The sequence below is a fragment of the Danio rerio genome, chromosome 23, assembly GCF_049306965.1.
Source record: "Danio rerio strain Tuebingen ecotype United States chromosome 23, GRCz12tu, whole genome shotgun sequence".
Taxonomy (NCBI): domain Eukaryota; kingdom Metazoa; phylum Chordata; class Actinopteri; order Cypriniformes; family Danionidae; genus Danio; species Danio rerio.
In genome coordinates this window covers 15,242,647-15,270,366 of record NC_133198.1, presented here as the reverse complement: position 1 = coordinate 15,270,366, position 27,720 = coordinate 15,242,647, and the positions used below count along the sequence as shown (strand labels likewise).

Here is a 27,720-nt window from a genome sequence, read left to right as displayed (position 1 = left end):
AACCCTCAAATGTGGTATTTACCCTGTAAGTACAGGTAACAAGGAGGTAACAAGAGAGGAACAAAGCTTTACTTTAATTTACAACCCTCAAATGTGGTATTTACCCTGTAAGTACAGGTAACAAGGAGGTAACAAGAGAGGAACAAAGCTTCACTTTAATTTATAACCCTCAAATGTGGTATTTACCCTGTAAGTACAGGTAACAAGGAGGTAACAAGAGAGGAACAAAGCTTCACTTTAATTTACAACCCTCAAATGTGGTATTTACCCTGTAAGTACAGGGAACAAGGAGGTAACAAGAGAGGAACAAAGCTTCACTTTAATTTACAACCCTCAAATGTGGTATTTACCCTGTAAGTACAGGGAACAAGGGAGGAACAAAGCTTCACTTTAATTTACAACCCTCAAATGTGGTATTTACCCTGTAAGTACAGGGAACAAGGAGGGAACAAATACTGTATTTACCCTTTAACTACAGGGAACAAAGAGGGAAGAAGCTGAACTTTAACATACTAGTGTATACTTGAACACTAAGAACAGAGTAAACTACAGCAGCGGTTTTTATTGATTGAAGACCAAATTACTAGATTTTTCTATAAAGCATCAGCTATACATTTACTGAAATGCAACAGTTAGCCTCCCTGTGCAACAGCAGTAAAGATGCGAGCCTGTTTTAATCTGCATTGAACCCTGACGGTAGGCCTATGTCATGCAAAGTTATTTGTTGATAGTGAGTTATGGAGACATTGATGGCTTTGGTGAGATCGACGAGTAAACATAAGGTAAGTAGTGTATGGAAATATATTTTATATTGAATTGCAGATTTAAAATACGTACAGTATACAATAAGGGTTCATAATTTCACAGGTTGTAAACCTTTTATTCATTAAACACCCCATATAAAACCCAAGCACTGAATAAGAGTACTAATGTACTCACGCAGGTGCATATACAGTACATTTGCAGATAGCAATAGGTTGTCACCATCCTTGCATAATTCTTTATATGTATACAATACTTGAAGAAATGTACATCGTAAACTTAATATACTTCTTTGCGTGATGGATATCTTATTGTTACTCCCCTTTTACGCAAACATTATGGTTTGTTCTTTTGCAATTTAAAGAAAAGTACAACCTTATTTCACTGTACTTACGCGGTACCTTTTATGCTAAATATCTGGTTGTTATCCCCTTATTACCCGAGCATTACAGTTTGTTCCCTTATACTTACGTAAACGTTATTTATACTTACACTATAGGTACAGAAAAGTACACGGTTATTTCACTGTACTTACGCGGTAATTTTCGTGATGAACATCTGGTTGTTACCCCCTTTTTACCCAAGCATTACGGTTTGTTCCCTTATACCTACACATACGTTCATTATACTTACACAGTACGTACAGAAAAGTACACTGTAATTTCACTGTACTTACGCGGTACTTTGCGGGTTGTAAAAGAAAGCGTTACCAGATAGCTTTACTCGAGAACAGATAACTTCAAATAAAGTATCAGTGACCATTTCCTGACCACCCTCAAAAATCCCCCTGATGATAGCATGAAGTTCACAGCCACAGCTAACCACAGAAACCCCCCTCTTTAACAGGGAGTAAACCTGAAACATGAACAGCGCTCAAACTAACAAGGCACTTTCACACAGATACCATGAGATCATGTGCTGGGTTAATTTCCTTCTGAAACTTTGCTGTGGTGGTAATTTTTATGACCTGAAAAACAAGTCCCAGCGCTAATGCTAATTTCTAGTGTAGTAGCCTTTAGCATCAGACAAAGCCTGTGTAAAGTGTGGTACTACGAGGATTGTTGTTTTAAGTGTCTGTGAGATAGAGAGCTGTGACTCAGGTCTGTGCAACAGCCATTGTGGGTTTGTTTGTAAGCGAAGAGCGCGGCTTCTTGTTAAAAGGAGTGGTCTGGCTTTTAGGAGAGTGCTGAGCTCCTACATTCACATTTCAGAGCGTATACACACTTCTGACAATGAGTAATTTAATCATAGCACATTGGTGGGACAAAACTGATACAGCTACTATTAATACAACAAATAACTGGAGGATGATAAGAAGAAAGATGAGCACTATGTGACAACAAAGAAAAGAACACACACATCTTTGATAGCAGCACTGCTCCAGTCACAAACACTTTACTGTGGAATCAGGACTTTACTGTGGAATTCTTGAGTAGAACTTACACACACACATACACACGCATACAAAGCTACTCAAGTTTCATTTCATGCACCATTTACAACCTGTGGTGGTGATTTCATATGAATTCAGAAACAAATAATTAACAGATTACAAAAAGCATCGGCCCATTCTTAACAAATTTAAAGGGGTCTGAGCAGAAAATGTACAAGTAAAGTCATGCTTTCATATGACTAAGCCAGAAATTCTGTAAATGTAAAATAGCCACCAGAGCATGTTGCGCAACTTGATTAAACAATACACAAGGAAAAATATATACACACAATTTTGTAATTGGGGGCATTATTTGTAGATATGAATGTGAAATCTTCTGGTCAGTTATTCTTTCAATTCGACTTCTGTCATGGCAGAGCAAAGGTTTGCTTGTTAGTGACATAAATATACATTTTAATAGGAACTTTAACACCCCCTTGTTTCTACCACAGTAATACAAGAACATAAAATAATAATCTTTCAGACAGTCCAAAGTGTTGGTTATTGTACAGATTAATCAGTTCACTTTATAAAACCACATCTTAGTAGCCACAGGTATTAATTCAGTTTCAATAAATTAAAGCTAATTTATTTACACACTTTAGGCCCATTAGTACCAATTGAGCATTGTGTCAACACCACAGCCCACCTGAGTATTGCTGCTGACCATGTCTATTCTTTTATGACCACAGTGTACCTATCTTCTGATGGCTACTTCCAGCAAGATAATGCGTCATAGCCCCTTTCACACATACAGACCTTTCTGGAAAATTACCGGCGATTTTCCCGAAAGCTCTGTATGTGTGAACAGGCTCTTTTTGAAAATACCAGTAAATTCGTTCCGGCTATTTTCCGGAAAGAGAAGTTGTAACATTACCTGTAATTTGCCGGAATGCTGTGCTGTGTGAACGAAAAAGGAAGATTGCTGGAAAAACGTGTGCACATCTAAAACATGCTGATGTGAGACGTCTACTTTAGCCAATGAGAATAGTCAGACGCATTCACATCCGCGCGGTTTATGAAAATAAAATTCTTTGAATATTTTTTCAGACATATTTAGCTGCTAGATGTTTGTCATTTAACATTTATATGTTTCTTCTTAATACCAACTGTGTAAATAACTATTGATAAGATGCTTATGATAAGCTGTTGTTTGTTTACTTTCAAGCTCTGCTTTCTTCAGTTGCTTTAAGCGTCACGTGTGCCCGTGAAATAGCCCATAAGCACCAGCACAAACACATATCATGAACATCTCAACATGCGAAAGTGTTTCTCTATATTTTCATCAAAGTTGTTTACAATACTGATCTATCCACAGAGTTTGTAATGTAGTCAAATGTTTACAAATACAAGCGCAGCCTTTTAGAGGTCACCTCTGGTTAATGATGTTAAATTTACCGGTATTTTGGAATGGATGTGTGAACGGTATTTTTTTTGATTTACCGGTAAAGTCATTCTGTAAATCTTCTGGATATTTAGCGCTATCACTGTGTGAAAGGGGCTCATATCATTAAGCGCAAATTATCTCAGACTGGGTTCTTAAAACATAACAGTGAGTTCAATGTACTCAAATGGCCTCCACAGTCACCAGATCTCAATCCAATAGAGCATCTTTGGGATGTGGTGGAACAGGAAATTCTCATCATAGATGTGCAGCCAACAAATCTGCAGCAACTGCGTGATGCTATCATACCAATATGGACCACAATTTAAAGGCAAAAAAAGGTTTAACACAGTACTCACAATGTGGCTGGAGAGAATATATATATATATATATATATATATATATATATATATATATATATATATATATATATTTTTTTTTTTTTTTTTTTTTTTTTTTTTTTTCAAAAAATACACCTTAGCATGATATTTAAATAATCTCTAAAATAAGGACATATCATTTATATGATGCCAAAAATGCAGATTCAATCACAGAATTAATTCACACTAAAAAGAATCTACTTTTCTGAGGAATGTTTTTGATCTTTAATATTAATAAAATCAAATTCTAAAATCTGCATTCCATGACATTATGCCCATGTTAAAAAGCTATAGAAAGTTATAAATCATATAATACATTCATTTCAACACCAGCAAGCATCTGCTAAACATGATCTGTGACTTCCTATACCTCCTCTAGAGCTCTGATGGCTTGATGCCTCATTTTCGCCACTGGTCAATAAGACACTACGAAAAGGAATGATCAGTCATGTCCAATCCATTCAACAGAGGCCTAAACGAGGGCACAGTGAAACTTAAGGACTTATGCAAAGAAGATTTGGTATGCAAACAAACCCAAATGCATTATCTGACATAATCTGATTCTTACAATGTTCGTGCAGATCAGTATCAATAAGGAATATGATTAAAAGTATACAGTTTTAGCAGACAAAAGAAACAGCTAGAAGCTTTAGACAGGAGTCTGACTGTCTTTTTGGTCTTGGCTGCCTAATCATGTTAAAAACCATATCCTCACACACACACACACACACACACACACACACACACACACACACACACACACACACACACACACACACACACACACACACACACACACACACAGAGAGACACACACACACACACACACACACACACACACACACACACACTGACTTTTCAAACTGCAGGTTGAGAAATATCCTGCTGCTAGCCAGAACTTCATATCAAAAGCGTGGTAATTTAGATATAGAGTTCTATAAACATGCCAACGACCAATTACAAGCTTCTTAAAACCATTAGTCTGTGCACAATGCAACTTGAACATCAGCATCCTGAGATCCCCACTTAGTGCTGTCAGCAAACAGCACCCTTTCCCATGCAAACCATTACCCCTGCAACTAGACACTTCCTGTGCCCTTTAACCAAATCTGGGAAATTTTTACCTGGTGTCTGGACCTCAACACAGAAAAAGGCTCTAATTGAAGCTAAAATCACATTTACTGTATGTAGAGGAGTCCTACTATTCGCTGAGGCACTTAAACATCTATTCATGTTACCTCAATGAGACGGAAACATGCTCATGTGAAATGTAACAGGTGCCTGATAAAATATACAAAAAAAAATGTATTCCTTGCTTATTCTTTAGCTATTTATGGTACAAAATGAGAAATAAGGCCTTAAGCATAGTTTTCAGCAACACCTTTCATGACAGCCAATACACATTGAACCCAACGTGTTAACATGTCGGTCGGTACGGGTCACCTTTATCAGGCTTGTTTCCACTGCCAAACGGTACTCTTTTGGTGGGCGCGGTGTACGACAGAAAGTTTCAGTCAACTTCATTCTCGCCTGTATCTTTAATCTTTACCAGCATATGTAACCTCTTATTAGAACGTAATTATCATTCCGAGTTCATAATAGTCCAAAAGGTAATGATAATAGTTGAACATGGCAGTTTTCTTACCTTTTACAATGCTGAAAGAATTTTTTCTTTCAATGCGTTTGTCCGTATTTGAAAGGATTGGATGTCAGAAACACTTCAATAATTATATGCACGTTATTATCATCAGCTCAAGAAGTTTGTTATTTCAAATATAAAAGCGCGGCGGGATCATATGAGTAAGCGAAACCGCTAGCACATGGTAAAGTCTGCTCTTCTTCTTGGCTTTGTTGCTGTTCATCAAGACAACAACAGGCTTTGTTTAAGCTCAGGTTGACCATGGCTTATTATTTTATGTATATAGTATTACAGTGTAATGTCTCAGCTGTGTATTTAAAAACATGGTGCTTCTTTTGTTTTCATTCTCCTAGCTTTTGCATGAGTTAGTGATGTATCTCTGTAAACCAATAGTGATGTATCTCTTTAAACCTTCAGCTGCACGTCTAGCTTCGCCTTTTGGTACCCTTTTGTCGTGCTAGTTACCCTTGGCAAAGGGTAACTAAATGGTGTCATGGTACGGTTCGCTTTTAGGTACCTTTTTACAGTGGAAACAGCCATAAAAGCGAACCATACCTACTATACTAATATACTAATATATAGTCCCTCTTATACATTATGAGCTTCACTTTTTTTGGAAAATCATTTTATAAAAAAGTTATAAAAGTCTTAAACTGAATAGTTTTACCATTTTATAATCTATTTAACCAATCTTTATGTCTATACCTGGATCCGAGTCAGCACTTTTAGCTTAGCTTAGTATAGATCAATAAATCAGATTAAACCATTAGCCTCTTGCTAAAAATTACCAAAGAGTTTTGATAATGTTTGTATTTAAAGTTTGACCATCCTATAGTTACACTGAGTACTACGTATACCATTGTGCCTACACAGCCATTGCACAGCAGAGAAGTTACTTGATTATTATGACAGAATGAGAGTGTAGTTCCTAGCTACATCAGTCTAGAAAATAGCAACATTTCTGTAAGTACGTAAATGTCAATAATTTAAATAAAGACTTAAACCTCACTTGTTAAAACAAAATTTGATTATAACACTGCAATTTTAGTGCAGTTGAGTTATTATTATATCACATTAATCCAGAATCCTTTGCTAGTCCCTCTCATACATTATGAGTTTTAGTATAGTTCATAGTTACTGTACATCAGTCTAGAAAATGGCAACATTTCTGTAACTACAGTTAACAATCAAAACGTTTTTGTCATTTTTGAATGAGATGCTAATGATCTAATCTGATTCAATGCTATGCTATGACTGTGCTAAGCTAAACGTGCTCCTGCTACACCCAGAGATCGGCCGAATGGATAAAAAAATCCTAAAATTCAATTGGAGGTGTTGTAAAATAGGCATATTTTCAAAAAAAGCTGAGTGTTCCTTCAAGTACCCTCATTTGCCTCAACTCCTTAAGAATCCTTTCTTTCGGTAGGAAAATTATAGCACAGTCCAAATTTGAAACAGGGAATAAGGGCTTTCACAACAAGTCCTCTTTCTTCTAACTGGTCTGACTCGTAAAAACATGTGGATGTTTTATGTACGAAGTGATTCTCTCATCTTCCCTGAACTTTGAGATGTCTCCCAGATTATCAAATGACATTCAAAGCAATTTGCCTTTTTACAACTCCTCGGTTCCGTATTGGACTGATAGTTACAAGATAAAGGATTTTAGATTTGAACATTTTTCAATCGTATTTTGGAACATAATTAAACTAACCTCAAAAGATTGACAAGATTATTAGTGTGGTTTATGGGGGCCAAAGCGTGAGGAGTATAATTGTGTACTATTTGTGTTGCACACAAAGGGATGGGCGTGACTTTTCTGAGCATGTGTGTATATGCAATACAGTGAGCCAGTGTGTACTTAGATGTGTGGAGTCTTGCACTTGATATTTGATCTGTGGGGTTGGGTCAGCGAGTGCAGTTATTTCTGTTGGAGCCGCAGGTAGCAGGGTTGGCAAACAGAAAGGATGAGAGAGTGCCTCGAGAGTTAAGTAGGTAAACTCGCACTAAGCTGATGCAGATCTCCGCGTATTCCCCTCCCTCTCTCCTTCACTTTATCCCTTCTTCTCCACACTTCAGAAGACCTTGGGGCACCCCCCATCCGAACACACTCGCACGCGCACACACACATACAATCTAATCCTCATACCGCCACCAAGGTCAATTCAATTATCCTGTTTTCTTAAAGTGTGTGTGTGCCCATTTCACAGTCGGCCTGCGCAAATACACCAGAGATTAGAGCTGCCACACTTTTAATGATCTACATACCTATAAGCAACACTATCCAAGACAGGTAGGGCCTCTTCCCCGCTTGCTAGCGCGATCTGTTCTTCAGCACAGATTTTGTTTTTTAGGTTGATGAGGCTGCCTCGAGTCCCATGTGTCTCTCCGATGTTAATGAGGAAATGAGTTTTTTCAACCCCAAATTCCCCACCTCAATCTGTAGTTTGTCATGCTGCTATATTATTAGTGTTATAACAATAATTTTCATCTTCATCAGAGTTCTATTTCTATCTGGGTTTGAGTTATACAATCAAACACAGTGGTGAAATATTCTAAAAGATCTGACTCCCATAGGATCAATGAGGCAGTGCTTCTGAAAGTGCATCCAAAATTTCATACTAAGTGGATATTATATTTAATGAAGTACAAGCGTCACAAAAATGTACAAAAACAATCTGCAAGTACGAAAACTGCTATTTATACTGTCAGTTTTGTAGCTTTACTGTGCTTCAACCTCTTTTATAGCCTCAAGGGAAAAAAAGGTGTCCGTCAGATGCACACTTCAGAATTTGAAGGTCATGTGGGTCCTTTTTACTTCATGTTATATTAATATTTCAAATCTAAAGTTACTCATCATTTGACTTATTTTTTCCACCCACAGTATACTTTTATAAACTAAGCTTTGGGGGTCAGGACGATCGGTGAATCTTGAACCTTTCAGTGAACTGTTTTTGTTAGTGAGCAGAACTTAAATAAGTCAGTCAGACCTTTTCCTCTAAGAACAACCTTTTGTACAGTAGAAGGGTTCCATGAATCTTTACAATTCCTAATGGAACCACAGATACCAACAAATAACCTTAATTTTCGAGAGTTTATTATAAGGATGTACCAGTATTTAGGCAAAAGGGTAAGTCCCTTCTTCAAGACCAAACATTATTTCATTAAAGGTCAACAATTGCCTCTGTGCTTTCCAATTGCTCTCGGTTACATAAGTAAACAGAAACTTTCATATAATTTAATGTCATGGTAATACATGACCCTTGCTTAGTTCCTCTCACAAGTTTTGGGTTTTGAGGACAAACCTGTTTAGCTCAACTCCTCAAGAATCACTCGTCCATTAGGAAAAGTATATACATAGTCCAAAACTTGCACTGAACTTTTATGTCATCTTTCTTTTAGTCTAACCTCCCTCATAACAAAACATGTGCTACTTTTGTGTACCAAGCAATTGGCTCAATTATGTTGTACATATTTTCCACTGCTTAATGTGATACAATGACACAGATAAAGGAAGCAATAAAGCAACCAATACAGCAATCCCACCTGGAATATCCTGGTTGCTGTAGTTCCAGCCAGGGGTGGAGAGCATAGATGGAAGTGGAGATGCCGTTCGACTGTCCCCTTCATTCTGTTGGGTTATGTGCCTGACTGTGTCCTTGTTTTTACGGTTCTTCCTGCGGCCTGAGCCAGGGGGTTGCCAGCCCCCCTCTCCTCGTCCACCTTGGTCTCCAGGTGTGCCTTGCACCCCTCGGCCAGCCCCGTCTTGCAGATTGGAGGGGGAGACCTGCTCCTCTTTGACCTGGACAGAACGGTAATCAGCAGGCCACAAAGGCTGCAAACAAGCATCCTCTTGGCTCTCATGGCTTTTGGGTTCCTGGTCCTCTTTGCCATAGTTGCTACTGCCTTCGTGGCAGCTAGCGATGGCCGAGTCTCCAGATGAGTTTGCTGGGCTAGTGCGTCTGGCCAACCAAGGCGAGGAGCTGCGAGCTGATATCATAGAAGCTAGTGCCTCCGAGGCACCGCCAACCCCAGGAACAGCCCCGCCTCCGATTGAGCTTACCACATTGCCCATTTCAATATCCGCTAGTTCGTCCGCAAGCTCAGAGCGAATGCTGATGTCTAACGCTGCCTTGATGAAGCCGTGACATGCCTGCACTATGTCGGTCATCTGTAAGTAGCTGGCGGCTGACATCACCTCAATCACATTCTTGCTTGTGAGTGCTAAGTGGGCCGAGTACATGAAGTCCAGGATGGTCTTAAAGCCTTGGGCTGTGACGATGTCCAGGTGTGTGATGGTGGCCTGCTGCTCCGAACCCTTCTTCACCTGGCAGTAAAGTGTCTTGAAGTAGCGGCTGCTGCCCAGCAACACGTTCTTGTGCGCCTTGAAGATCTTGCCCTCCACAATCACACACACGTCGCACAGGATGCCATGCTGCCGCTGCTCGTTCAGCTCCCGCAGGAGCTGCCGGTAGTGCGACGTGATCTCCATGTCTTCCTTCCGGTTATTCATTGGACTAACGGGTGGCTGCTTCTCCTGAACAGAGTCTGGAAACACAAAACACAAACTCTGGTTAGTAGATTGGCAGTAAATGCAGGAAGCAGTTTACTTTGTTGTTGTCTATTGTAGTTGTTGTGTTTCTGTGCCCTGGAAGCTTATCCTGTCACAAACTCAAATTCTTTGTGTGTAAACATTTAGTAGTATCTGAAATTGTAGCATTCACTACTATACACTGTGTAGTCTTCTGTGAAACAGTTGGCAATGTTTAACCATAAACAGTTTTAAACAATAGTATGCCACTTTGTTGTCACACATTATGACCACATTATGTTCCATCTAGACTGCAGTCCAGTTATTATTAGCTTATAAAATACATTTGGCAAAAATAATTGTTTAACCTTTTAAATTATTTCCTGAATAATGCTTATTAACACATAATTATTTGGACTTTCTGGTGGCTCATTTCATATTCAAAAGAAAATTCAAATTTTTATATACAAACACTTATAATAATTGAATCATTTTCAATAGTAATCCCCCAATTCTGTTTTGAATGAGCTTGTGTTGAGAGATCCAGTAATACTTCTTTCATATTTGATTATTAAATCAAAGAATGAGTCAAGAAAGATGCTAAAAATAGCAATGGAAGGATAATCTTTACATTAGAAATGGAACATTTTGACAATCCAAGCTTCTAAGAGGTTAATAATAGGTTAGATTTAGGTCATGGCGTCAGGTGACCAAAATTCAATGTCAGGCCAACATCTAGGGACAACGTTATTTTGACGTCCAATAACGACATCAAATTGCATTGATATTTGGTTGATTTTAGGTTGTGTTGGAAAATGACCAAAATCTGATAGATGTCATAGTGGTAACGTCCACACAAGGTCAAGGTGTAACATGATTAGACATTTTAGGTTGATTTCAAGTTGGAAGTTGGACTTTAATGTTGGGTTCTGACGTCAACCCGATTTTCATTTCCAAACAAAATCTAACGTCCCCACAACGTTGGAGTACAACATTTATATGACGTCATGATGACGTCCTGTGCCTGCAGGGTTAATACCCACTGCATAAATAGTATAGTAGTGTGTTAGTATGCTAATCCAAACACAGCAAGCCACTGAGTAGGAGTCCCAAATTAACCCCAATGGAGGCCCTGAAGGAATCTGAACACATTTTTGCACTACACTGGTGGGAAATTTGTTGAATTGTGTGGAATGGTTTGGTATTATGGTTAAACGTGTTAAATGGAGCTGAGGGCACTTGGTAGTTGACAGCAGCACTATTAAATTCACACAATACCTAAAGACAAAAAGCAGAAACCTGCATAGTTATGCATGCACAAGCGCATGTATTCCTGGCAATCAGGAAACTAGATGCTCCATTTTAAGATTTCCAATCCCGTGTGGCAAACAACTCAAAGATGTTTAAGTAGTGTGACAATTTACAGTCCCTGACATTGCTGGTAACCGCTTATGCATTTTGAAGAAAGCCCAAGATTGATATTAAATCAAGTGAAGAATTGCATTTTCATGGAGCGCAGCATCGAAAATCTGGAAATTCTCACTCAGCACCCAAAAGCTGCCTCCATAAAAGACGCCTACCAGCACGAAAACCTGACAGAAGAAATTGACCATAGCTTTGAGTTGTTATTACTGAGGTCTTCTATCTCCGTAAAAAGTCATTTAAGCACTAAATGTCAGTAAAATGCCATTCTGAAGCAGGTGACATGCATTGGCCAGCTCTGATGGCTTGAGGCTGATTGTCTGCTGGGCTACAGCCATCACCTTTCCTCGCTAAAATGAATTATCTGTTTGGCAGCTCCATTTTCCACTTTATTATTCAACTAACTCACAAAATGGTAATTAAATGAAACAATTTAGCAACAAAAAAGAGAAAAGTGAGAAGAGGAGAGGCGATGATTGTGTTAAAGTGCTTTACACACTCACTGGGTGATTTTATTTGGCAGCTAATAAAGCGAACAGAGAAAAACATCATGATTAAAGGTTTGAACAGTGAACACCTGAGCATCTCTGCTATAATCATTAAGATAGAGAGATGGGGGAGGAGAGCTAGACGAGGCAATGCATTGTTCTTGAATGTGCTCAGAGGAAAGAGAGAGAAACTATAAACACAAAACGTACACTCGGCTGGGGAAGAGAGGGCAGCATGGGGGTGAATCTCACAAAAACTGTCACAAAAAAAAAAAATGTCTAGGCTATTTTCCATTACAAATTCAAAGGAAAATAAATAAATATTTGGAATAAAAAGCCTGCTTTATGACTGCTTTCTGCATTGGGACATTGTTTTCATGACAGTTAATTCTCAGTAGCCTATAGTAATAAAAAAAAACCTCACTCTCATTTCTGCAATGCAATAAAAGACAAAATAAAAAATGATACGTTATTAAAAACATATCCTGTGTATTGTAGTATTTTTCTTAAAATGATTCATTCATATTCTTTTTGGTTTATTCCCCTTTATTAATCTGGGGTCACCACAGTGGAATGAACCGGTAACTTATCCAGCATAAGTTTTATGCAGCAAATGCCCTTCCAGCTGCAACCCATCACTAGGAAACACCCATACACTCTCATTCACACACATACACTAAGGACAATTCAGCTTACCTAATTTACCTATAGCACTTGTGGGGGAAATCAGAGCATCCGGAGGAAACCCACGCAAACACAGGAAGAACTTATCTTAAAATATGTTTTAGTATTTGAAATTTTAAAATGTCAAGTAGTATTTTTAATTTTGAGAAAGGACGACTTACGTTACTGTATTAAGCATTTGAAAATTGAAATATAATTTTCATCAAATACTAGGGCTATATGATGTTGGAAAATATTTTATTTTTCCATGTTACATTTTGCGATACTTATACTTTTACTAGACTAAATGAATGGCTCTATTTGGTAATATTTAAATAAAAAAGTTTCATTGGTATGTTTTTGTAAGGAAGTGTATCTGCATTAAATATAATAGACCAACCACAAGCATTGATAATTACAGAACAGCAAAGATACAAATAAAATAAACAGTTTTTCCTTTTCTTTTTTAGGAAGTCTAGCAGTATTCAGGCACAAATTGAATAATCAAATGTAAAACAACACTATATAGTGTATCTTCATCATATATGCACCTGAATAGAATTCTATCTTTCCGAAAGGTACAAAGATAATTATCAATGCTTTAAATGCTCACAGTTACAAGCGCTAAAACACATCTACTATTCATACTATAGTTCAACTATATACAGTTGAAGTCAGAATTATTAGCCCCCCTTTGAATTTTTTTTCTTTTTCAAATATTTCCCAAATTAGCCAAAGGCAAAATCCCAAAGGCAATTTTTACAGTATGTCAGATAATATTTTTTCTTCTGGAGAAAGTCTTATTTTTTTTATTTTGGCTAGAATAAAATTATTAATTTTTTTAAACACCATTTTAAGGTCAAAATTATTCGCCCATTTAAGCTATTTTTTTCGATAGTCTACAGAACAAACCATTATTATACAATAACTTGCTTAATTACCCTAACCTGCCTAGTTAATCTAATCGACCTAGTTAAGCCTTTAAATGTCACTTTAAGCTGTTTAAAAGTGCCTTGAAAAATATCTAGTAAAAATATTATGTACTGTCAATATGGCAAAGATAAAATAAATCAGCTATTGGAAATGATTTATTAAAACTATTATGTTTAGAAATGTGTTGAAAAAAATCTTCTCTCTGTTAAACAGAAATTGGGGAAAAATTGGGGATTGTCGACTAATCGCTGGTGATGCCATCAAAAAACACAAGATGCAAATGTTTTGCCACATGCCACAATTTGCGATTTATTTGCAGGAAATATGTACACATGCTGTTTATTTGCTGTTTGACAGCTCATAACACATTGCAAAAACAGTGCAACATTACCAATGACTACTTTACTGCAAACCAAATGCATTGTCAACACTTTTAATTTGTTATTAATGCAACATTAGCACTCGGGCAAATATATATATATATATATATAAAATATTAGGCATGGGACTATAACCAGTTTCAAGGTTAACACAGTTTGTAAGTCAAGGTTTTTTTTTTTACCGTTCCTAGGGTTTATTAAGCTTTTTTTTTTTAATGTGTTGTAAAAAAAATCTGTGTTTTTGAAACTAATGCAGAGAGCAGAAGTCAGTTATTTATTTTTATTATTTAGGCTGACATGCTAACTGTTATAAAATATTACAAATGTTACAAAATATTATAAATGCTTCTTACAATAAAACATATTTTGTTCAATTGGGGAAAAGTTTTTGTTATTTTAGATCAGTAATCACATTACAGTAATGGAGCCTCAATGCTAAAACTGTATTAAAGGGATACAAATTTGGTCATTAATTACACATGCTTTGAAATGTAGACATTATATATTAAAATATGACAGATCTATATTTCTATTGACTGGTAGCTCGATTGCTTTAAATTCTTCATAAAACATAAAAAAGTATTTAAGCAGTTATATCTCTTTAGAAGACTTGGTTTAAACAGATTCATTTGGTTCTATTTTTTGTGCGTTTAGAAGCATCAACATTTTGGCTGTTCATTAGTCAACATTTGAAGTGGGTCAAACCTTTCACCTATTCAAAACCATTCTTGTTTTAGGACAATTTTGAGAGTTTTTTTAACCATTTTAAATGTTGACCACTGTAGACCATACCTGCCAACACTCCTGTTTTTCCTGGGAGTCTCCCATATTTCAAACCAATCATCCACCGCCTTCCCATTTTGTTACTTCTCCTAGAAAACACCTGCAATTTCACCCCATGCGTGGTCCTCAGCTTTTTGGTACAGTCTGTAACACCACAGGTTTGGCAACTTTAGTATAGTATTTGATCGCTGCGATCACCCGAAACCTGGTCGATAGTACAGTTACTAACCTTGTTCTTAATTGTATTATTCAGACACAAGCAAACACCGCCACCTCCACCCCAATTTCAAAGAAAATGCTGGCAGGTATGTTGTAGGCTTTAAATGGGGAAAAAAAAATAGTTTTGATGATGAACAAAAGACTGATTGGCTTACAATTACATGATCATGAATGAAGGGTGACATTTTCAATCTGAGGTTAACAAACTACTTTAATGGTTACAAAATAATATATTTTAAATCACATTTTCCTTAAATTTTAGCATGGAGTATTTTTGACAGACATAGCTAGGAGTAGACGCCTCTAAAGCATCTACTCCTACAACCACACCATCTACAACCACTCACTGAAACTGAGATGCAACTTCCTACACAAAACATGCACCTAGATTTTCACACAAACGCATATATACATCCCCAATAGGCTGCACTTCCCCACTAACATCCTCTGTGAACAGCACAGCAGTCGTCCTGGTTGGGGCTAAATCGCAGGGACGTGGAGTGTTACCAAATGGGGCCATGATTTGTTTTGTGAGCGTTCGGGCTGTCAGCTCTCATCGGGCCGACTGCAGCGTGACAGCTCCCGTTCACTATAGTGACAGCAGCGTTTGCTGCGGGGCCGGCACACTTCAGGTCATGTTTAGGAAAGTTCCTCTCAACCTGATGGCTTGTAAGATCAAATCAATCCTCTGCCTCTCCCATGTCCACTTGTACAAATACACCTTACTTGGAAGAATGAAAGAAGAAGAGACTGACAGTGACAAGTGACTTTTTTTTTCTTTTTAATAGTTTTAAGTTAGCCCCCAACTGCTTCGCTTCAGGCTTTTTTGATTCAATTGCCTATAATGCAGTTGTTCACTCTCAAAACTAATAACTGAACAATGTTGGTGATTTAGGCTAAGTCTACACTAATCTGGATACATTTGATAACGCTGTTTTAGTAAAATTGCTCAATGTACACACTTTTGTTTTCAATTCCTTCCATCATCAAAACTAAAAACGACTGAAAACGATTTCAATCATGTACTGCGGATGCGCAAGACACTTTTACTTGTGTCATATCTATGTGGCATCTATTTACTTTCTGTCTTTTTGGATCATTGCAGCAAAATGTGCCAACTATCGTCTGCTTCTGCCCCTAAACACTAGCGTCCAATAAACATTTAGTGTCCTTTGAACAGAGGCAATATTGGGAATGTATTGACATTAATCTTTATTAAAGCTGTCAAAATGGACAGCATTCAAAACATCTGCTCTACAATGTTGTCCACCATGTTAGCTGAATTTGTCACATGACTGCGTTCACATAACACAAAATGCATCATCTTTTTCAAAAGCCTCCATTTTTACAGTCCACCTTGCAGCACAAAAATGGTGTTCTCGAATTTATCCATTTGGGACAACATTTTCAAAAAGGTATGTTTTTGTTTCCTAAAAAATACATTTCACTGTGTTCAAAAGGCCAAATCGGAGAGAAAAATATACGTTTAGCTTGGACATGGCCTAACAGGAGTGAATTGGTGGAGTTGTAATGTTCTCCCTGTGCTCGCATGGGCTTCCTCCGGGTGCTCCGGTTTCCCCCACAGTCTAAAGACATGCGGTACAGGTTAATTAGAAAAGCTTAATTTTCCGTAGTGTTTGTGTGCGAATGCAAGAGTGTATGCATGTTGATAAAGGAAGTAAGCGGAGAAGACAATGAATGACTTTAGAAGATTTAGGCCTCCATTTTAATTATCTAAGTGCATGATCTAAAGTTCATGACACAGGTGACCTTAGTGCAAATTGGGAAACTCGAGTACAAATTGTGAAAAAAGACAGGAAAAACGTTTGGTACAGTATGTGAGCCATGTTTTAAAAAGGTTGCCTTTATTCTCTTAATGAGTTATAGATGTGTTTTGTGCTTAATGCTTCACTTATCAAGAAACATATCTGCTCGTGTGCAAATTTAAAGACCATCTACAGAACAAGCCAGATTCCACTAAAACCCCCTGAGGTGAAAAAAAAGCATTGAATGAAGTAGCACGGTAGTATTTACATTTATTTACATTTTTATCATTTCATTTCAATAAGCAATGTGTACGCATGTTATGTATCTGCCTATCACTGACACGCTGTTTAAATAGCAACAAAAATACACCACTGACTTTAGATGAGCTTTAGTTGGTCAATGGCGCAGTCTATTTCACACAATGCGCCTTAACACCATCTCATTTCACCAATTTCATTTCAGACCAGCACATCTATGGACACACAAATAGGCGCAAATGCAACATGTGCAAAATGTGAAAATGAAACAAGCAAATAAAACCTGCCGCATTGTGGCAGATGAAGGATAGGACTTTAGAAACTTTTGATTAACTATCGGTTTAAAGTGATAAAAGTCAGCCGAATGACGATTCTATCATCATTACTCAGTACTAGCCGGCAGCTAGCTCTCTGCAACTCTTACATGGTCGTCTACTGAAGCTAAGCAGGTCTATGTCTGGTCAGTACCTGGATGGAAGACCACATGGGAATACTAGGTTGCTGCCGAAAGGGGTCTGTGTGGGTCCTAATGCCCCAGTATATTGATGGGGACTCTATACTGCTCAGTGAGCACCATCTTTTGGATGAGTCAATAATTCGTGGTTTTGACTCTCTGTAATCATTAAAACTCCCAGGATGTCCTTCATAAAAAGAGTAGGGGTTTAACCTGGCCAAATTTGTCCACTGGCCTCTGCCCATCATGGCCTCCTAACCATCCCCATTTTATAGTTGGCTTTATCTCTCTATACCCTCTTCACCAATCAGCTGGTTAGTGGAGTGCAGTCTGACGCAATATGGCTGCCATCGAGTCATCCAGGTGGATGATGCACACTGGTGTTGGATGAGGAGATTCAGGGAAAAACAGAAGTGTTGGCAGATGTGATATAAATGAAAGGAATTATTATTATTATTATGATTATTATGATTATTATTATTATTATTATTATTCCTTGTTTCGTATCCATTGACTTCCTTATAATTTTTTCTCTTCAATTGTAGTCAATGGCTGCCACTTTCCAACATTTTTCACATATCTTCTCTTGTGTTCAACAGATAAAAGTAACAAAGTTTTGGAACAACCTGAGGGTAACTAAATTGGAAGTCAATTTTCATTTTTGTTGCTTTAACATCCGAATCTTTTCATCTCTGCCTCTTTAACCCTTAAGACCAATTTATTTTTCTCTGACAATGAAGACACGCTCAGTAAATAACGCCACTTCGCACCCCAAATTAGTCAGTTCTTTTCAAGTGACTATTCATAACTACTTCAACTGTGCAACCAACAATGAATATTAAAAGCTGCTAGTTGGCCGACTGAGTTGCATGGCAATCTGGGCAATCAAGTGCAAAACAACAATAAACACAAACAACACAATTGACAGACGTGTAACACGGCTAAACACTGAATGAGACAGAATGAAGCCGGGCTAATCAGATTTTCTGCTTCACTGGAACTAGAAAGATCTGAGGCTTATTAGACAGAAAGGAAGAGTGTGAAAAGAGAAGTGCATAATAGACAGCAGGGTCATGTAACCTTCATGAACCATACAGAGCCCTGAGCGGAAGTGCAGGTGCAAGACCATATTTTACATTTTGTATTTTGGGAGATGGCTGGATTAGTTTTATTAATGTTGCAAAACAAGATATTTAAGATTTTGGGGAAAAAAGCAGCCATTAACATTTATAGTAGAAACAAAAAAATACTATGGAAGGTAATGGCTGTGTTTTCCAACATTGTATAATATATATTTATTTTTGTTCAGCAAAAGAAAAACATTTTTGAAACAAGTGGAGGATGAGTAAATAATGGCAAAATTAAGTCATGTGTAATAATTTCATATTTCACAAATGCCATATTAGATTTCAAATACCAAACAGGTGCTGTAATATTACAGAAACAACAACAACAGTGGGATCTAATCTTTATCTCATACTGCAATCTCTGTGATTAGTCTTTCGTGAATTGTTAAAAAATTGGTGTCGATGATTCTGAGTTTTTTTTTTAGAATAGCTAAGATCTGTGATATTAAAAATAGTGCTCAGGGGTGCAATATAATTATTGTCTATGATAATATGATAATTGTTGTTTTTACAATGTGTGAGCTGACATTTTTGAGTGTGTCACTCACTTTCCTAAAACACAAGAGGGAGTCCAAAACACTTACTGAATAATGAAGTTTATTAGAATGCAGATGAAATGACATTACAATATTATGAAAGAAAAGAATAATGACTTGTTGAATTTTGTTTTATTTTATTTTGGTGATATGATGTAGTTCAGTAATATTACAGAAGCAAAAGGGCAGTTTTTGTGAATATTAACGCATAAGCGTAATTGCCTGAATATTGCCTGATATTGATTTTATTCAACAGAAACAAGAAATTAATATTGGTTGAGTTACATTTTACATTTAAACTTATCAGGGTAGCAGCACAGTGGTTAGCACTATGGCCTCACAGCAAGAAGGTTGGCATTTCTGTGTGGGGTTTGCATGTTCTCCCTGTGTTCACGTGGGTTTCCCTCACAGGTCCAAAGACATGTGGTATAGGTGAACTAGGTAAGTTAAAAGAGTAAATGAGCGTGTATGAATGTTTCCCAGTGATTAGTTACAGCTGGAAGGGCATCCGCCACGTCAAATATATGCTGAATAAGTTGGCGGTTCATTCCACTGTGGTGACCCTAGATTAATAAAGAGACTAGGCCGAAAAAAAATGAATAAATAATCAGGGTATATTATCTGTTTTTGAATTAAGAATTTGAGTCAGTAAACAAAACAGTTCCAAACTAAGCAGGACCTGATTAATTTTGTGAACGAATCTGTTTTTTAATGTATTGTTTTAGCCAATAATTCAATTGAGCAACATTAGGATGTTTTGTTCCTAAAAAAATCTGTTTTTGAATGAATCATTCGAGCGAATGATTCAATGGACAAAATAGTTCCAAACAAAGCAGAAGCAGAACAACTGAAAACACTTGAGTGTTTTGTGGCTAAACGAATCTGTTTTTGAATGAATCATTAGAAAAAAAAATTAGTGGACAAAGTATTTCCAAACAAATCAGGAAAGGAACAACTAAGCCAAACTGGACTTTTTTTTGTTCTTAAACAAATCTGTTTTTGAATTTACCACTTGATTACATGATTCAGTTGAGCAATACTGGGATGTTTTGTTCCTAAACCAATCTGTTTTTAGACGAATCATTTGAGTGAATGATTTAATGGACAAAATAGTTCCAAACAAAGCAGAAGCAGTACAACTGAACAACACTTGAGTGTTTTGTGCCTAAACAAATATGTTTTTGAACAAATCATTTCAGTAAATGATTCGATAGACAAAATAGTTCAGAACAATGCAGGAGCGAAGCAACTGTGCAACACTGGACTGTTTTGTTTATCAACAAATCTGTTTTTAAATTAATCAGTGATTTACCTGTGCAACACCGGGGTGTGATTAGATCCTGAACAAAGCTGTTTTTCAATAAATCATTTACATAATCAATAGCTATGTTTCCATCCAAAAATGTGAGTTAGATTTGTGCGCAAAACAGGATTATCGCATAAAAGATGTGCGAATAAAGCAGCATTTCCATCTAATGAATCAAATAGAACAAAATGGTCACTCCTTAATTAAATGGCTCCAAAAATCAACAGTAAAAATGGAATTTGCTGTGGTAGGAGAAGCTGCGTGAATCTTTTCGTTATTTAATAAATGACTTGCGCCTCAGAGGACAAATGCAGACATGCAATGAACGTGTGATGACGTTTGAAGGCGTGAGATGTAAAGCACATCCGATCTTGACAATTCTGGAAGTAATTATATTATAATAACACTAATACTGAAATGGTTCAGGCATTTTAGAATGACCAAAACAACATTTGGGATGTTTTATGTGTTCAGCTTGTTGGTATATCCATGTACACATATTTTTTATTATCACATGATCTCCTATTGCAAAATTACATGACTTTTTTAATGAGCAAACTGGAATTTGTTTGGTAAAAGTGTTTCCATTGTAGTTTCTGTGCATCTTATCGAATAAAACGTTTATCCTACTCAATTATTTTCAAAACTAAGCCTAAGCTGGTTGGCTGGTTTAAGCTGGTCGACCAGAGGGGTTTTGGCCCTTTTCATGCTGGTTTCCAGCCTGGTCTTAGCTGGTCAGCTTGGAAAATGAGCTGCTAAAACCAGCTTGACCAGCCTGGTCCTAGGTCATCGGCATCTTGGCATTTCCATCAAACGTTTTTTTTATGCGCATATCCGAAATGCACATAAGAATAGGTGGATGGAAACATAGCTAATGTTTCAGTTGACAAACCCAACCGTTGTGTAAAACATCCAATTAAGAAATTAAAATCGGAGATTGAATTTGTCCATATTTCAACAAAAATTGAGTTGAAACTAAACAGCATTTTAGAAAATGCAATACTGCTCATAAACTCTTGTTAAGATAGTATTTACCACTGAAACTAGTGGAGGCTTGGAGCTGAAACATATCAACATAACAAGCAGATTCATGTCAAAAATTGTAGAGCAAGAGTTGATGTACTAAGAGGGAGTAAAGGTATCTTGATGTGAGGGACGAAATTAATCATCTACGACAAGACCAGAAACTTAACGGTCAAAATGTAGATGATTCTGACTTTCTCAAATTCACCAAAAATAGCCTGGTGGCTTAAAATGAAGCTCTCTTGCTACATTCAATTACAGAGAAATTTTCAGAAAAAAACTACATCAACTAACAGCATTGTTCAGATGATTATACATGATTGGTAGCAATTGCTTTAATAAGTGCTGATAACCACTATCCACCAATGTTTCGCCACCAGGATAATATCCATCCTATCTCACATCGCTGTGGCCGAGTTGAGCTGACAGTTGCGGCCCAGCTTTTGTCCGCACCAAAATAGAAGGTGTAAGAAGTGGTAGTAGTGAGGAGGTTAAGGTTAGGGTTAGGCCTGTAATGGGATTGGAGGGAAGAAATGTGCAAAGAATGGAGGCCAGAGTAGCCTAAGTCTCAGAGGATAGAGTGTTAAAGAGTGCCACCATCGCTTACAGTTCCTGTCACCCGCAAAATCTCAGATCTGGAGTGACTGGATTCCTGCGGCCAAGAAAAAAAAAACACACACACATGCATATGCATCTATGTATACTCTTCCTTATTTTTTGCTGAGGTGGTTCTGATATTCTTGGAGGGGACGGGAGAAACAAGGCCATCTTTCTTTCTCTTTCTTTTCGTTTGTGCTCATGAAGGACAGTCGTGACATGCAAGGAGGTGGCGGAAATAAGAAGGGTGGGAGGAAGGCAGAGACAGCGAGCGCTCAGAGTCATGTATGCGTCAGTGTTTCTCAAGCAGACGGTCATTTTAAACCACTCAACTGGACATCAGGGACATTATCCGAGGGGTTAATCCCCAGTTTCACAGCGCTGGCGACAGGCAAAGTGGAAGAAAAAGGGTAAGGGTCTTCAAAAAAGCTGCAAGTGTGTCCAGTTCAAAGTTTTAAAGTTCATAATAGTTTTAATACGGCTTCACAAAAGCTCAGCTGCTGCATTTTAAAGTCATAAAACAGCTCAATTTAATTAGGGAAAAGACTACGAGCGCACCCTTAAATTGACTTTCCAGCTGGTGGTAAAATCATTAATTGGCTGAACCAACAGCTGTTTAAATGCGGTCTGACCAAGACGAAAAAAAAAAACAGTAAATGAGTCGTTAAACGACGAGTATTGGTATTAAAAGATTAGCCAAATAAAACAAAACAAACAGAAATTGAGATTTAAGCACAGCTTGGAATAAATTTGCCGGGGGTATCTCTTAAAACATCTTCAAGAAGTTTGGTGTTGCAACAAATAAGGAGATAAATGAGCTGTGGATGAAAGGTGGATGCATTTAGTCTCACTATTTATAACTATTAGGGTAGCAGTATAAATAGACACAAGCAAATGAGGGAGATAAAACAGGCTCTGGCACGCTGCTTTGACAAATATTAGATGGCTTCAACTATTTATAATATTCTGTAACAACTTTTATACACATACATTAGGCATATTTTAAGGTGACAAGGTGGCTCAGTGATTAGCACTGTTGCCTCACAGAAAGAAGGTCACTGGTTCAAGCCCCGGCTGGGCCAGATGGCATTTCTGTGTGGAGTTTGTATGTTCTTCCTGTGTTATCTTTAGTTTCCTCTGGCTGCTCCGATTTCCCCCACAGTTTAAAGACATGACCTATAGGTAAACTGAATAAGCTAAATTGTCCGTAGTGTACGTGTGTAAATGCAAGAGTGTGGGTGTTTCCCAATACTGGTTTGCAGCTGGAGGGGCATTCGCTGCATAAAACATATAGTGGATAAGATGGCGATTCATTCTTTATTAAAAAAGGGACTAAGAAAATGAATGAATTAGGTAACTTTTATTTGCAAACAGATATATGTATAAATAGCACAGCAAAAAAGCATTATGATCCAAATGTCATTCACTGTAACAAAAGAAAACAAATCTTCAGGTATATTTAAAGCAAGAATCATTTGAAGAAATATTAAAAGACTCCTGTTTAAGGATCACAGATATTAAAATCCTTGTATTTTGCCACTATCATTCAAACTTGCTTTTAATATGCTTTTTGTGTATGTATTACACACAAATCACTCTTTGATTTTTCTTTTCTTTTTTAAATATTTCCAAAATTATGTTTAACAGAGCAAGAACATTTTCACAGTATGTCTGATAATATTTTCTCTTCTGGAGAAAGTCTCATTTGTTTTATTTCGGTGAGAATAAAAGCAGTTTTTAATTTTTTAACACTATTTTTAAGGACTAAATTATTAGCCCCTTTAAACTATTTTTTTTCTGACTATCTACAGAACAAACCATCACTATACAATAACTTGCCTAATTACCCTAACCTGCCTAGTTAACCTAATTAACCTAGTTAAGCCTTTAAATGTCACTTTAAGCTGTTTAGAAGTGTCTTGAAAAATGTCTAGTAAAATATTATTTACTGTCATCATGGCAAAGATAAAATAAATTAGTTATTAGACATTAGTTATTAAAACTATGAGTTTTTAAAACTATTATGTTTAGAAATGTGTTGAAAAAAATCTTCTCTCCATTAAACAGAAAATGGGGAAAAAAATAAACGGTGCTAATAATTCAGGGCAATATATATATATATATGTGTGTGTACTTTTTTTTCATTATTCAACGAGGATGTCAAAACACATTTGCAAACAACATTTTTATCTGAGAACGCTCTATAACTATTGTATTCAATATTTTCCCAAAGGCATCAACACTGAAATGACAGAAAACACACTAAGATGTAAGAGACATTGAACTGCATCATTTCCACCTGCTGTGTATTTGGTAGGAGTCGGGATGCAGACCTGGGGTCCATTCTTCATACATGGATTACTCAGTTAGCTGGATTTGGTTATTAACAATTTGACATGATCCAGGATCGTTTCGTTCTTCAAAACTCATTCAAGAGTTGTTGTCATAGCAACAGTTCTGGTAGTGCGAACCTACTCGGGAGCAGGCTCATTTCATATAAACAGGATTAGATCAGGTCAGTTCAAGCAAAGGTAATACTGAAAGTATGTACAGAATTCTGATATTTTCTTACAGGTGTAGTTATATACACTTGGGTAAATAATATATATTTACCCAAATTCAAAGCTCCCCTTTGAATTTTTTTTTCTTTATTAAATATTTCAGTATGTCTGATAATATTTTTTTCTGCTTGAGAAAGTCTTATTTGTTTTATTTCGGCTAGAAAAAAAGCAGTTTTAAAATTTTTTTAAAAGCCATTTTAAGGTTTAAATTATTAGCCCCTTTAACAAAACCATCGTTATACAATAACTTGCCTAATTACCCTAACCTGCCTAGTTAACCTAATTAACCTAGTTAAGCCTTTAAATGTCACGTTAGGCTGTATAGAAGTGTCTTGAAAAACATAAACTAAAATATTATGTGCTGTCATCATGGCAAAGATAAAATAAATCTGTTTTGAATGATGAATTATTAAAACTATTATGCTTAGAAATGTGTTTTTAAAAAATCTTAATAAACAGGGGGGCTAATAATTTAGGGGGCTAATAATACTGACTTCAACTGTATATATATATATATATATATATATATATATATATATATATATATATATATATATATATATATATATATATATATATATATATATATATACACCGCTACTCACTGTTTAGAAACAGGTGATTAAGAATCTAAACTTTTGGATTTCATACAGCTTTCCCCCCACTTTTAAAATATCCACCCCTGAAAATATATATTAATAAAACAATTTTATGGAAGCAATTTTATTGATTTATTTTTATGGACTTTTTAGACACAAACACGTACAATTGCTAGGGTACAATTTGTGTATGATAATAGACTTGCACATTATGTCACTTTTTTTAAATACTTTTTATTATTATTATTTTTTGAATACATGAGAAGCAGTCGTTTTGACATCTATTATGATGGGGATTTGTTGCTTCACAAAAGTTGCAGACACCTTTGCCAACATCAAAATGGTTTTGTGATGCAAAACTGGATTAAACATCCAGTTATTATTTAGACTGATTAAGAAACCAGCTACTATGATACTACTATGGCTAATATAATAAAGAAAATCTGCTGTAAAACTAACTAAATAAATAAATAAATACTAAATACTTTTAACAGATGAAAGTGTAAAGCCTGCAGCCCACAACAAAGTTGAAAAGTTATTGCATATCATATTTAACAAACCGTATTCTATGAATTTTATTAATTCATAAATAATTGAATATTAATCAGATGATGTCATTACGCTGCTGTGCCGTCAGCCAATCGTTGCATTGCTGATCATGATTTCACACCACACGCAGCAATCTCAGATCAGTACATGCAGACATTTTAATCTGATTCGTGAACTAGTTTGAAGCCCAAGATCAGAGTTCAAGATTAAACGATCAAGGATCTGCCAAATAATCTTAGTTCATTTAGGCAAGGAACAGACCCCTGTTCTTGTACGGAGAACAGACCCCTGGTGCAGTGCAATCTGAGCTGCAAGCAATGCTTTTTAATGTGCTCATCTAATGCCCTTTCAGCTGCAACCCAGTACTGGGAAACACCATACACTCTCACATGCACACTCAAACACTACAACCAGTTTAGTTTTTTCAATTCACCTATAGCGCATGTGTTTGACTGTGTGGGAAACTGTAGCACCCGGAGGAAACCCATGTGAACATTTGGAGAATATGTTAAGTTAGCACAGAAATGCCAACTAATCCAGCTGGGACTCAAACCAGCAACCTTCTTGCTGTGAGGCGATTGTGCTAACCATAGGGCAATATATTAACAATTTATATAGATTCAGCATCAATATCACAATGTACAAATATGCAATAGTCACATCACATGATGTCCAATGTTGAGTTTAAGTGTTGGGAATATAGTTGAGCAGCACCACAGTTCATCACACATGTGATTTGTAGAGTCACTGCAGAATTGAAACACAATAGAGTGAAAGTTTATCATTTGCATGTGTTTTAAGGCCTGTGTGAGCAAGTATTCAGGCCCAAGAAATGTTTCTGCTTGTAACTTTAATAAAAATGTATTTTATTGATGAATTTATACAATGAAGACCATACAGTGGTATTTTACATGATTATTAAATTTTGGTACCTGCATACTGTTAGACTGAGATGCAGAAAACCACAACTTTTTTGTTTATTTCACTTTTAGCTTTGCTCTGTTGTATTTATCTATGCTTTTATTTTATTTTGTAATTATATTTTATGAATGATTCAATCCAGAATCATGCCAGTCCATCTAAATCAATGAATCTTTTTCAAATAGAGCTGGTAAAATTGTATTCGTATTGCAATATACAGTTAAAGTCCAAATTAGTAAATCCTTTTTTTCTTTTTCCATTTTTTCACAAATGATGTTTAAAAAAGGAAGGAATTTTTCACAATTCCTACAATATTTTTTCTTTCATGGAAAGTCTTATTTCTTTTATTTCAGCTAGAATAAAAGCAGTTTTAAATTTTTTTAAAACTATTTTAAGGTCAATATTATTTATTATAATATTATAAGGCCCCTTTAAGCAATTTTTTTCCCCGATTGTCAACAGAACAAACCATTTATACTAATAATCAAATAATAAATAAACTCTAAGCTGAATACTAGGGTAGTACCTTAAAAAATATCTAGTAAAATATTATTTAATGTCATCATGGCAAAGATAAAATAAATCAGTTAATAATAAAACTATTATGTTTAGAAATGTGTTGAAAAAAATCTGCTTTCCGTTAAACAAAAATATACAAGAGGGCTAACTTTAACTGTATATTACAGGAAAATAAAATCATAACAATATCGTGCAGCCCCCTATATGAGTAAATAAACAAGAACATATTAAATTTGTCAAGCTAAAACCCTAAAATTCTCAGGTCTATCTGTGCACAGAGCCCAAGCGGCAGCACTATCTGTGTGTCTGTCTTTAGGCCAGACTCCAGCTGGCCCAGGTGACAAGAGCCTGTCACACCACCACGAATGTGACAAGAGCGGATCTAAAAGGCTTTGAGAGTCTTAACCCTCCGCTCAGCTCCACTTCTCTCTCCCTCCCAACACCCGTCCTCCTTTACCTCCTCTTGAGCATTAAGCCGGAGCAGTGAAGGT

General features: G+C 36.5%; 1 protein-coding gene across 4 annotated transcripts in view; it reads right to left on the bottom strand.

Annotated features, from left to right (window-relative positions):
- zbtb46 (zinc finger and BTB domain containing 46) overlaps positions 1 to 27,720 on the bottom strand; it is a 143,482-nt gene that overhangs the window by 78,587 nt on the left and 37,175 nt on the right. For all 4 annotated transcript variants that reach the window (XM_021469915.2, XM_021469914.2, XM_073939530.1 and 1 more), the window contains exon 2: positions 9,141 to 10,142. In XM_021469915.2, the coding sequence (XP_021325590.1) occupies positions 9,141 to 10,107 (967 nt within the window). In that variant the 5' untranslated portion in view covers positions 10,108 to 10,142. The remainder of the gene's footprint in view (positions 1 to 9,140; positions 10,143 to 27,720) is intronic.